We start from the raw sequence: 13,659 nt of genomic DNA, 5'->3' as shown, positions 1-13,659 counted from the left end.
GTGATACAGATAAAGATATTCAGTATTTGATGATATAAAACAAAGAAAACCAGGAAATCCTCACTTTTGAAGGAGCTGGAACAAGAAAAATGTTGGAACCCAGTTTCACTATAGCTGCAGATCATTTGTTGATTTGACTGAACAGTAGATTTACTGTACTAATCTTTTTAGCCCTACTTATGTAGAGTTCAGATAAATGTATTTATGCAGTGTTTTGAGGTAAGACTTCTTCTGCTTGATAGTTCACTGTGAAGAGGCACAGAACATATTTAAGATGATGATTGAATCCTTAATCTATCATCACTGGTGAGGTTGTTTTCTGTGATTGGTTGTGACCTGTTAAGATTAATAAGATTTGAAGTGTGTGTCATCTTTTCATGTACCTCCACTGAGACCTTTCATAGACTTTCCTCAACCTGCAAGCACTCTTGCTCTCTTCTCGATCTCTTTATCCACTCTGACCTTCTCTCATCCTTTCTTCCCTCTCATCCAAGCTCTCTCTTGCTTCATCTCCAAATGATCCACTGTTTACATAATCAACACGATTTCCTCTGAGAGGTCTTTTCTCTCACCTCTTCCTCTCAGTCTTTCCTTTTTCTCACATCCTCTCATGACCTCCCCCACTCTTTCTCTTTTCTCTTCTGTATTCCCCACAATCTGACTCATTCCTTTGGGTCTATTTTTATCTCTCTCTCTCTCTCTCTCTCTCTCTCTCTCTCTCTCTCTCTCTCTGTTTCTCTCCCCCCTCTCAGTCCTGTACATGTAATCAGTGCTGTGTTGATGAATGTTATGATTGAACGTAGGCAAAATCAGTGTGAGCACAGGGGAGAAGCTTAGAGTCGAATGCAGCACGGAGGATATACAATCTCTTTTTTTCTTTTTAAATCTTTTTCCACATTTCTATTGCCTCTTTTCTTCTTTGACTACGTCGTCACACCTGAGCGTCCCTCCTCGTTCTCTGGTTAGACTCACTGTGTCATCAAACGTCCGTCTAACTGACTTTGTGGTCGTCTGCTGAGCTGGTTTTGTGCTTCTTTGCATGCATGTGTACGTAGGAGTGAGGTGAGCATGATGGATGGGCTGTGGCGGAAACCTTGTTCACTCGTTAGTGTGAGCCACGTGCATATGTCTGTCAGGATTAATGACATTAAAAGATTCACTGATATGAAAGGTTTTAACATACTGTGTGTTGAGTTTACTGTACCCTGAGGAAAAGACGGGATATATCTGTAAAAACAGTTTCTTAGATATGAGTTAAACTTGACAAAAAAAAAGAAGTCATAAGATGAATATGTGCTACGTATTGTCCTTTAGTCTAGCAGTCCCCTTACTTTTTTTTTTTTTTAATCAAACTGAAAAAATTGACAAATCTGAATAATATTTCCTTTTGATTGTGTTTAATTACTGACAGGATACAAGCAATCATTTACATTTCAAACAAGGTTATAATGAGCATTTCAGAATAGGTGTACAGGATCAGAGTCACTTTGCTGTCCACATGGTCCTCTGGATTTTCTTTAAAAGTCAACTAATGAACCTTGTGGCATTACATCAGTCTGTCCACTTCACAGCTGCCCATTGAATAATTTAGAGCGGCGAGTTTCAGAATGTTCATTATTTTTTAATACCTGAAGTGTTGCGTCTCCTCTTTATTTCTCTTTGCCTGTTAGCGATACAAGGTTAATAGCCTGGACGCATTAATTCATTATTTGCTGTTGTTGGCGAATACAGCTAAAATTTTGGAAAGTCAGAACATAGTCAGTGTAGGCAGCAGCTTAGCAGGACCAAATTAAATGTATGTTAGGATTTATCTTAAAGAAATATAAATATGGTAAAGAAAAAAGCTTTTTTTACCAAAGGGTTTTTCCATATTTTGTGTAGTTTGCTGATATTGAACTTCACAAATATACTGAAAGACATGAACTAGTTGTTACCCATAGATACCCAACATTGTTAATATCCCGTTTTTTTACTGCCATTCAACATCTTGTGAAGCACTTATATGGATGTTTGTCAGGACACAATGAAACCGAAATGAAATGTAATGTCATCTTCAACAAGAAAGCCCTTTCTGCCCTCTCCATATCTAACCACAACTATCACTCCTCCCAGGACCCGTTTGATGCCGAGCTTCAAAGAGTCCCACTCCCATGAGTCCTTGCTGTCTCCCAGCAGCGCTGCTGAGGCGCTGGACCTCACTCTGGATGAGGACGCCATCATCAAACCTGTCCACTCGAGCATCCTGGGACAGGAGTACTGCTTTGAGGTGAGAAGTGGGCTGCACACTATGGGCAAACAAAGAGCGCACTCACACACAAAGAAGTGTAGCTGTAAATGGCACCAAAAATGTTGTTCCATCCTGACAAGTGACAGTGATGTGAAATGGACTGTGAATTGAAAATATTGTTTTTCTTTACTTGTGACAAAATGAAAGAACCAAGGACACTGAAAGGAGCTTCAGTCCCTACATAACTTGCTGCAGGATTATGTCAGCTTTTTCATCACATTTCCATTAGTGGAACATGACAGAGGTTGAGAGTGAATACAAGGCATTGTTTTTGCGCCTTAGTTGCAGTCTCCATAGTTACTAATGGCTGTGGTTGTTGAATTTACCATTGGCTATAACCTCAGGTGACTACGGCATCAGGAACCAAGTGCTTTGCGTGTCGCTCAGCTGCAGAGAGAGACAAATGGATCGAGAACCTGCAGAGAGCTGTCAAGCCCAACAAGGTGAGGGGAGAGAAAGGGATGCGGTAGAGGAAAAAAAAAAGAAAAAAGGATGATCCCTCTGTCTGTGTGTCTCTCTCTCTCCTCCCCGTCTCCTGTTGTTGTCTGTTGTCAACAAGAGTGCACCACTTCATTTCTCTGTGTGAACTCCATCCTCGTGTCTGTGTGTGTCTGTGTTGAGCAATTTAGTCGCTTTTCCAAGCAAATATTAAAGCTGCACGAGGTAATTTTACAGGGAGGAGGAACCAAATTGCAGTTTTGAAAAACTTTGATATCCTCAAATCCGGTAATGTGATGTCAGTAAATCGCACACAGCAGGGTCATGTTTACTAACCAAGCATGTCTCTGATACTTGATACTGAAGGATACTGAAGGGACAAGAGACGAAAGATCTAACACTGGTGAATCCAGGTCCTTTCTAACTGCTCTTTAGACAGTTTCAATGTGTCTACACCTGACACCAGAATATAGTTAATTCATGCAGATGGGACTTTCTGTTTGATTTAAGCAGAGACGATTGTGTATTTCCACATATAAATCTTTCCTAGTGCAGCTTTAAAGCACTGTGATTTTCCATTCTCACAGCTTAAGAAAACAACAAATCTCAGCTCTTCATATTGGCTCAGAGTAAAACCAATATCCTAATTTTCACCCAGATTTCATAGTTCTGTAAAATTGTCCCATGTCTCCTTTCTCTCTTATTAAAAAAGTGAACAGGCATGCAAGATATACAGCTTTGATGGCAACCAGGGTTTAGGAGTTATTAAGCCAGACTGAGATGAAACATCACCCGAACTGAATGCATCGTCCAGATGCTCGGGCTGCGGGGGTCCTGGCTGAGTCATGGAGCTCCAAGGACTCCAGACGGGGGCTCTTTCCAAAATCCCATCCCCATATCCTCCACCCCTAAACAACTCACACATCCCAGACCAGATGCATCGACAGAGATAAGAGTCACTGCAGAGACAAAGATTATCATTACATTTCTTAACTTTCTGCAGCCTTTTAATTCCCGCTTTGAGCTTTGATTGTTCTTTTCAACCTGCTCTAGTGTCGTTTTTTGATAGTAAGCGAGATATGACAGAAACTAGGGAAGATGTACCATGATATCAAGATAGAGGAGTCGACACAGCACATGCTGGTACTGCTGCACTGTATGTGCACTAGCAAACTGAGCCACCAGATGCCCAGTGCATTCAAACTCAGAGGTGTAGAATTAATTATGCTTCATGCTCGGCACTGGTTATCAAAGAGCATACAAATGGAGAATTTAAGAATGTTGGATCTTGCTGATGCTCACGTATTAAGCTGTCTAAATTAGGACCTAAATGATCCGAACCAAACAGGGGGCTAAAACAATGGCATCTCAGTGCAACTGAAATGACTCAGCCCCCATTCTCTGAAACATCACTCTGCAATCAACACGGCACTCTCTCCCCCCATGGGGGATGTCAAATATAGCTTGGGCTTTGTGATCATGATTAGGAAGTGTAGCTGTCTACAGAAACATTACCATTATTGTTTGTCCCTTGTCTTTGCAGCACATGTGCGTTTGTCTCTTTTTTCAGCCAGTTAGACTTCTCTGCTGCTCTTATCCTCCATAGTTTCTGTTGTTATCCTTCTTTTGTGTATCTCTGTCATGCTTGTCTTATGTCTGTGTATTCAAATCCAGAGTTGACAGCAATTTATTAAGCGCATCCTACAATCCACAGTAGCTCACCTGCCATGTCACCAGCCATTTCTTTCTTGTCATTTACTCTGTGCTCCTGCAGGCTGACCTGCTGTCGCCAGTTCTTCACACATACCGTCCCTGCTTCCATATCTTAGAACAGTTTTCTTTGCTGTTTGTCATGTTTCCCACTGCATTGTATCATCTTGTCGTGCAAAGCTTTGTTATTCCTTCATCATTAGATGCACTTGACCTTATCTGACCCGATTTCATGTGCACGCAGGACAACAGCCGAAGGGTGGACAATGTGCTCAAACTGTGGATCATCGAGGCCCGCGAGCTTCCAGCCAAGAAGCGCTACTACTGCGAACTTTGTCTGGACGACATGCTGTATGCACGCACCACCAGCAAGCCCCGCACTGACACGGTTTTCTGGGGCGAGCACTTTGAATTCAACAACCTGCCAGCCGTTCGCAACCTACGCCTTCATCTATACAAGGAGACAGACAAGAAAAGACGCAAGGTGAAAAAGAAATCTGAAGGATAACTTGGAGTTTGGAGAATTGGTAGTAATTTGGTGTATTTGAAATATACCTAAAAGTTTAAAGTTAGTAGAAAACTGTCATCAAATCTTGCCACAGCGCCCCCTGCTCCTCTTATGCTTTTACAACAGAAATGAGCAATTTGATATATTAAAATGTCAATTCAAGAAAAATAGAGAGATGAAGAAATAACTGTGAAATAGTTGGGTTTTTTTGGTCATTGGTTTTATAATACAGTAACCAATGAAGCTAATAATAAAGTGGCATCTCAAAATGGTGACACTGCTACAAACCATTTTGTAACAGTGCCTTTGTTTGCAGCGCGGTTATGCAATGTAGTGAAGGTTGCGAGAAAAAACTGTATTGTATCTGTTCAAAAACAGAGCCGAGGCTCAAAGGAGAGAAAAGACAAACAATAATTGATTAAGTAATCATTGAGTCATTGCCATGGATCAACAACCCTATCAATCCCTGCATATAGAGTGCACAGTATTATGGCCATTTTGAGTAATTTACCAGTAAAAAAATGTTATTCTATCTCTCCTCTTTAGTCTTGAAAAGAGTATGTTTTTTAAGCATGAGAATGAATAGTCAGTCACAAATAGAATTATTTTGATTCTCAGTTTAGTGCAAGAGTAGCACCACCATAGCAAAACAACTCATTTCTAGCTTCAAATGACACTCCAGGGATCCAGTGTTAGTCTTGCTGCTCATTACTTATTCAGTGCCAAAGCGTCAGATGATTCTTTTTTTATATTTTAAACTTTCAAACTATTGTTACAAATGTTTATCACAACTTATATCTACTTTTTCTCCTTGAAGGAAAAGAGCACATACTTAGGACTTGTAAGCATCCCCATCTCAAGCATCACTGGACGTCAGTTTGTGGAGCAGTGGTACCCGGTCATCCAGCCCAGCGTCCTCACCAAGGGAGCTGGTGTTGGAGGGGGGAAGATCATCAATGCATCCCTACGCCTCAAATCCCGCTTCCAGACCATGAACATACTGCCCATGGAGCTGTACAAGGAGTTTGCAGAGTACGTCACCAATAACTACCGCACCCTGTGCGCTGTGCTGGAACCTGTGCTAAGTGTCAAGAGCAAAGAGGAAGTGGCCTGTGCACTGGTGCATATACTGCAGAGCACTGGCAAAGCGAAGGTACAGGACATTTATTTTTTCTGTATGATTTAATGGTATGTGTCAAAATGTGAAGCTGGTCTTAAAAACAAAGCGTTTTCAATCCTTTTGAACAGACAGTCAAGCTTTTGTTTCTGCTGTAAACTTGATGAATGTGATAGAAGAGAAATCATTTTGTCCTCTTTCTCCAGGACTTCCTGTCAGACATGGCAATGTGTGAGGTAGACAGATTCATCGACCGAGAACACCTTATCTTCAGAGAGAACACTCTGGCCACCAAAGCCATAGAAGAGTACCTCAAACTGATCGGACATAAGTACCTCAAGGATGCTATAGGTGAGCCACAACTTTTGGGGTTCTTGAAATTTTTCATTGTATAATTTGAAGCAACTTTGCAAAAATTATACTATTTTCTAATGTAATTTGAATCCAGGGGCTATACTTTTGCAAGTTTTGAAATGATAAAACTTTTAATTAAAGGAAAAATCCTCCCCAAGATACACCCTCTCAACCTGCTCCATTGCTTTTGCTTGAAGTGATAGTTTAATTTGTGGGGAATTTTATTATTCTTCAACTCATGTCAAACTTCTGCTCTTTTTTATATTTCTGCATGGAGTTTGATGATATATTGAATTATGTTATTACCCGAGCTCAGCAGCAGTGCTTTATGGGATCAAGAAGCACCTCACAAAAGTAGAGGAATACAGCTTTCCAAAAGGAAGGGAAAGGCTTAATATATTGTATTTGTTAGACTACTTTCAATAATTAATGTTTTATACAAAATCCTAAAAAATTACACTGTAGTTTAGTGCTTCTGTGTTAAACATAAGAATATCCAACCACCACCACGACCAGTGCCGTGGATGCTTGTAAACAGGAAGTGGAAAGAAAGATCATTCGGCAGTATGATTGAAATAATTGACGAAATATAGAAACTATCATCTTATTCTAAACAACTCTAATCTAGATAGTTAGCTTATTGGCTCATTAACACACCACCCAGATTTGTATTTTTTGCTGCCATGCTTCTTCTTTTTTATACTGCAGCGTGTCTTGTGTCTTCAACATTGCATTTGCATTTGTGTTGTTGTATAATTTGCTATTGATGGAGAAATCTATTCTACCATAATAGGTTTCTTTTTGTGAGACCATTGGTTGTTGTTAAATTTTAATATTAATGGCACAGAGCTGATCTTTATGTTACTAATGAAATGTCATTTGTAGGGGAGTTCATAAGGGCCTTGTATGAGTCAGAGGAAAATTGCGAAGTTGACCCCATGAGAACACCACCCTCTGTGCTCCCAGACCACCAAGCCAATCTGCGAATGTGCTGTGAACTGGCACTCTGCAAGATCGTTAACTCCCATTGGTGAGTAGTTAACAAAAGTATTGAGTAGCTAACTTTATTTCTCTATATTAAAAAGAGGGGAAAAAAGAAACTGATCCTGATCCTAGTTTATATATATATATATATCCATTCACAGTGTTTTCCCACGAGAGCTTAAAGAAGTATTTGCCTCCTGGAGAGTGCGATGTGCTGAGAGGGGTCGGGAAGACATTGCTGACCGTCTCATCAGTGGTTCCCTCTTCCTGCGCTTCCTGTGTCCTGCCATCATGTCTCCATCGCTCTTCAACCTCACCCAGGAGTATCCCGATGAGCAAACGTCACGCACGCTCACCCTCATCGCAAAAGTAGTGCAAAACCTGGCTAACTTCTCCAAGTCAGTTTTATTCTATTCAATCTAAAGTCCTTACACTAACCAGTCACTCACCAGTGCATGGTAGTAGACAGTCAATTCCAAAAATCAATCAAAAGTAAAAACATAGGAAAAACTTCTGGGATTCATAAGAACACAGATTTCATTTCTTAACTTAAAAGAAAATGTTTCTTTGATATGTCTTTGTGAAGCAAAAGTAAAGTTGGCCTTCAGTTACATAATACATTTTTGTTAACATCTAAATATGTTCAGTTTCTTATCATGCAGTCAAAATGTTTATAAAGCATAGAGTCATCACAACATAAGTTCTGCATTCAAAATGAACTCAATAGTAAATGGCAGTGTCATCAGCGTAGAGGCAGAATTAAACATCTGGATCATTTTTATCTCGTCATATTGATGAAAATCATGGATATTAGTGGATGAAGATGACTGAAATGTTTTTCAGATTTTCCCCATATTTAGCTATAGAAATGCAAAAATGCATAGTATTCTTCTGCAAAAAAATATAGAAGTTTGGTAGAAGAGAAGTCCAGTAATAGGAAAACCCCATCAAACTTTAAATGTGCTAAAATTCTAATTTGTCTCAGCACAAGTAATACCCAATTTATGCAATTGCAAGACTTTTTAGGGACCCTAGTATTCAGAAATATTCAAATAATTTATTTTGCATGCCATTGCAGGTTTTTGCCCAAATTGCATGGGATTAGTCTAAGTGGGCATGTCTGTTCAGATATCTTGAGGTGAGGCTTCAGGGAACCTGTATGAAAATGACCATGCCAGTTTTGCCAAAATGAGTTATCAAGCCCCCTTCTTGACAAGGTAGCATGAAATTATTGGGACCAATGGATGCCTTAGGTCATAGAGTTTTATATGATACCAGTATATTCACTACCTCTGAAAGACAGTAATGTCAGCCAAGGATACCAGCATCCTGGTGAACGGTGGTTAGAAGAAACAGAATCTCCTTTTAAGAGTTATCATAGACAGTGATTCTAGTTGACATTTAGTATCACTGTCAATTATTTCTCACCTTTTTACATCTTCTGTGTCACTTTCTCTTTTTCTCCCCTTTACCCCCACAACTGTCTATCTCCTTCTTGGTCTTCCTTCCTCTCCAACTTGCAGGTTTGGCACTAAAGAGGAGTACATGTGTTTCATGAATGAGTTTTTAGAGATGGAATGGGGCTCCATGCAGCAGTTCCTGTATGAGATCTCCAACCTGGATAGCGTCAGCAATGCGGGCGGTTTTGAGGGATACATCGACCTGGGCAGGGAGCTGTCTATATTGCACAGTCTCCTTTGGGAGGTCATGGCTCAGCTCAGCAAGGTGAACCCAAACATAGTATTTAGTATAAACTTCAATTTTATCAGATAACCAAATATTAGATATGCTGTACATTGTAGTTCTTTCCAAAATTTAGATATGTTACGTGGGACATTTTTAAGATAATAGCACTATTAATGGCTATTTTAAGGACATTTAACATTAACATTACAGAAAATTTTTTGCATTTTTCCCCAAATGTTCAATTATACCTTCTTCTTTTTTGGTAACGTTGCTGTATTTTTAGTCACTTAGCTATACGACGACTGGACACCTATATTTATACTATCTCATGTACAAAGGGAATATTTTAGCTACACTGATGATATAATGTGGTGCAGTTAAAAAAAACCTATAATTATGACTTAAATTAAATGAAATGTCTAGAGTTCATTTAATACCTTTCTGACGACAAAAGTCATAGTTATTTCAGAGCTGTTGCACTGCATAGCAGGTGTTCATGTTATTGTGTCCACCTTTTGAACATCACTTGGGTGTTTTATTACCATGCAGCCAGGCTCAACCAAACTCTGATGGATATGTCATTTCAGGACTGAATTTTAACAATTCAGTCTCAAAAATGTTGTGCTGATGTCTCATCTGACAGCTTTTGCAAAAAGTGACTGTAAGTCATTAATGAAGCTTAAGCTGTCATTAACTTACAAGCACCGGGTGAGTAGAGGTTGAAATATGGCATTTAATGAAACCTTTAAATCATGTAGATATAAAAAATATTTAATAAATCTGCAAATTCTTTTAATTGCAGGATGCCATCATCAAACTGGGTCCTTTGCCTCGCCTCCTGAATGACATTAGTATGGCCTTGCGTAACCCACACCTCCAGAGGCAGCCCAGCCATCAGACAGACAGGGTCCAGGAGAGGCAGACAGACAGGTTGCTGTCACGGCCGAGCTTCAACAGGGGCATTTCATCCGAGTTCCAAAATCTTATGATGAGGGATCTTAATAGGTAGGCAACATGTTGTGATCATAACAGCTCTGCTTAGCATCTAACTGTCATTTTATCTTCAGCTGTCTTCTGCTTCAAATAACTAAATGCTGCTTTTGTTGTTTATTATGTTATATTGGAACTGCTGTCATTTCAAATAGCATGAAACTGTAGGGGGGGAAAATGTAGGAACACATTACTTCAAATTGTTTTTTCTTACTCACTGCTGCTCTCTAGCTCTATAGATATCACTCGCTTGCCTTCCCCTACCTCCACCGGTGGGGTCATGCCATCCCGCACCCAGATGAGTTTTCAGGACCGCGACCACCCCCATCGAGCGTCCTCCAAAGAAATGTTTTACGTATCACGCCCTCCCCTGGCCAGATCCAGCCCGGCCTACTGCACAAGCAGCTCGGACATCACGGAACCTGATCCTAAGGTGAGTTTTATCACACTGACTAGGGGAATCATCATCCCATCCACTAGGTTTACCTTTACCAAAGTGAGGTTAGTATGACGTGCATGTTAGTCATACTTAGTGGAATCTCCCATCGTATAATCGAGGCTGTAGTATATCATGACATCTGCTTTTTTCCCACTGATTCACCACGCAACTCATCCTAGCGGTATTTCCTGGGAAATACTTTGAGGCATTCCGATATCCAGGCCTCGCGGTAAAAACACCCGCACCACCCTCACCCATATCATCCGTGGCCACCTAACATATCAAAATAACAGGGGGCACACTAGTCTCTCATATCCCCTATTACGTAGGTGCTCAGTTTCAATAAAAGCGTATCTATGATGGACCTCCAGGATTCCCGAATGAACAGCGTGTCTAACCTGCAGTCGGTGGACATGCTCAACTCCTCCCAGGCCTCCATCGCCGGCATGGGCAGCTTCGGAGGGCTGAGCAGCGGAGGCGGTGGCGGCCTGGGGTCGGGCCTGAGCAGCCAGCTGCGGGCCGGTGGGAGGTTGTCAGCTGGCTCTGGCGGCTCCAGCATGTCCGGCGGCCTTCGGCTGAGCCAGCTGAGCCAGATGGGCACCACCACCGACTCGCTATCCCAGCAGCAGCAACAGCAGGCCGCCGCCATGCGCTACCCGCTTTCCTTCCAGAATCCCCTCTTTCATCTGGCGACTGCTGATGGGCCTCAACAGCAACAGCTCCACCACCAGCACAGCCGGGCTCAACCCCCAGCACCCCTGCTCCTGGCCCCAGAGCCTGACCCCTCACACCAGACCTACATCCCACAGTTCGCCCATGGGGGGTTCTCTCGCAGTGAGGACCTGTCTACCCTCAGGACCAGGGACGGTCACCTGGGCCAACCCAGCATCATCCACTCACACAGCTACAGTGACGACTACAGCAGGGCTGACTATGGACGCAGGCAGATGTCCGTGCATATGCAGGTAGTTGAATGCTCACTGTGTGTATAGTTTTTGTGATTATTACATCTTTTAAGTTTTTCTGAATACATGAGTCAGACATTCCTAGTGGAAATAGGTGCAGTCTGTGTGCATTTTTCTGCCCAATTATCTCATTGTTCCCATGCTGGATCTGTTTGGTGCGGTGGAGCAATGCTTACCATATTGTTCTCTTTGATACTGGGGGAAGCAAAAACATTTAGACTTTTTTGGCATTTTGACTTGTATTGACAGCTGATGGACCTGAACCAAACTGGGGCCATTGTGGTTAGGTGGTATGTTTTTTAGACCTCTCTGCTGACAAGATGCATAAGTAGGGAAAATTTCAAATCCTACACCTAGTGGCTTTAACCATTTTCTACTAGTGTGACGTGATACAGCATTAATATCTCTAATTTGTCACAATACCATTAGGTCATTGGCTGCTTATCTCTTAAATTTTGACTATATAAACTCACCTGCACGAAAAGACTGACATGATCCTTTCTGTTTAACACCACTGCTAGAAAACACTATCTGCCCATGAAAGGTAGGCTGCAAGTTTGTTTACGCTTTCTCTCGTTCCCCTGCTGGGATTCAATCAAACACAGACACCAACACAGCAGCCGAGGAGAAAAGAAGCATTTGTGATATTTCCCCACAGATCTTTTTTACTTCATTTCAATAATAAAAAACTATTGACAATAAATTTGAAAAATCTTTCCAAAATAGATACTCGCTAAATGTGATTTCAGTCAAATGAGTGAATGAATCTGTCTCAAAAATAATTGAATCAGGGAATGGAAATGCTAATTTATTATTTCCTTGTTTCCTTTCTAAGGATAACCTTCAACAGCAACAAATGATGGGCATGACCTCCCAGACAGGAACATCCCACTCTTCCCTGGCTACCACACCTCCCACCACAGTCCAACCCGTACGCCAGAGTTCTGTTGCCCCGCCTCCCACCCAGCGGGTCAAATCCCAGACCTCCCATCAGTTGTCAGTCAGTGCAGCTGCTACACCTGCTGCTCCGGCTAAAACACGACCGCAAAGCGGCAATCTCCTCCAGTCACCAGAGTCAGGCTACGGCGGCAGGCAGCACGGGTCCAGGCAACTGTCCGTCAAAGACAACACTGCCCCGGGCCTGCCCCACCAGCAGAGCTCTGTCAGGGAAAGCCAGAGTCCACAAGGAACCACCGGTCAGAGCACTCAACAGTCACCACAGCAACAGTCTCAGCAACAGCAACAGCACCTGCTCAAACCCTCCATGAGCAAACAGGTAATATCTGCACGCTCTGAATTCATTTTCTCCTCTTTCTTCTCGTTTCTTCTCATTGGTGCTCCAGTTTTTTCAATCACCACCTGTGTCCAAGGTTGTTTCTCAACAATGGCTTTTAATTGAGTGTGTCTGTCTGTGTGTGTGTGTCTGTGTGTGTGCGCGCATGTGTGTAGCTGAGCAAAGCATGGCACTAACACTGTTAGGATTAAGGGCTTGAGTCCCACCAGGGGCCAGTCGTGTTCAAAATGTATGAACTTATGCAACTCTGAGGCACTTTGGATAAAAGCCTGCACAGAATTGCTTGTTATGAAACTGACTTTCATCAACTTAAGAACTCATGTTCTCATATTCAGTGTGATGGCCTTTCTTTCTAGGGCTCCCAGTCTCCATCTACCCTCAATCCCCCAACCCCAGCCAATGAGCGAACAGTGGCCTGGGTCTCCAACATGCCTCATCTGTCGGCTGACATTGAAAGTTCGCGGATTGACCGTGAAGAATTCAAACTGAAGGAGTACTCAAAGAGCATGGATGAGTCACGCATGGACAGGGTAGGTCTCACTTATATAAGTTTCAGAATTTTCTTTTAAATTAAAACCTTGAATTCGTGCACAGCAAAGCTAAGGAACACTGAGTCATATCTGTCTTAACACACAAGTCCAGAGGTCTCAAACAGTGTGGGAAATAACAGCTGTCTACCAAATGTTCATACATTTGCAGTAGTTTGTGGTGTATGCACTACCTTAATTTGGGATATTTGAAGGTGGTTTTCTACTTTACAGTATGTCTGGAAAATTCATGAATGTTCACAAAGAACTCTCCAAACCATCAGCCACTGTAGCCGCAAATCCCAGTGAGAAATGATGGCTTGTAAACACTAACAATATATAAATCTCTCTAATTTTTCA

The 13,659-nt window shown here is 41.8% G+C and overlaps 1 protein-coding gene across 1 annotated transcript in view; it reads left to right on the top strand.

Annotated features, from left to right (window-relative positions):
• The window catches only part of syngap1b (synaptic Ras GTPase activating protein 1b), a 100,837-nt gene that overhangs the window by 66,934 nt on the left and 20,244 nt on the right, over positions 1-13,659 (top strand). Inside the window, exons 5-17 of the mRNA XM_053327382.1 lie at positions 2,113-2,266; positions 2,632-2,730; positions 4,680-4,919; positions 5,761-6,096; positions 6,267-6,411; positions 7,300-7,444; positions 7,560-7,796; positions 8,922-9,123; positions 9,887-10,089; positions 10,306-10,507; positions 10,885-11,478; positions 12,314-12,754; positions 13,129-13,302. Coding sequence (XP_053183357.1) covers positions 2,113-2,266; positions 2,632-2,730; positions 4,680-4,919; positions 5,761-6,096; positions 6,267-6,411; positions 7,300-7,444; positions 7,560-7,796; positions 8,922-9,123; positions 9,887-10,089; positions 10,306-10,507; positions 10,885-11,478; positions 12,314-12,754; positions 13,129-13,302 — 3,172 coding nt within the window. The remainder of the gene's footprint in view (positions 1-2,112; positions 2,267-2,631; positions 2,731-4,679; positions 4,920-5,760; positions 6,097-6,266; positions 6,412-7,299; positions 7,445-7,559; positions 7,797-8,921; positions 9,124-9,886; positions 10,090-10,305; positions 10,508-10,884; positions 11,479-12,313; positions 12,755-13,128; positions 13,303-13,659) is intronic.

This window comes from Scomber japonicus, chromosome 10 (assembly GCF_027409825.1).
Source record: "Scomber japonicus isolate fScoJap1 chromosome 10, fScoJap1.pri, whole genome shotgun sequence".
In the NCBI taxonomy this organism is placed as follows: Eukaryota; Metazoa; Chordata; class Actinopteri; order Scombriformes; family Scombridae; genus Scomber; species Scomber japonicus.
Note: the sequence above shows the minus strand (reverse complement) of the source record. Positions and strands in the feature narration are given on the sequence as shown.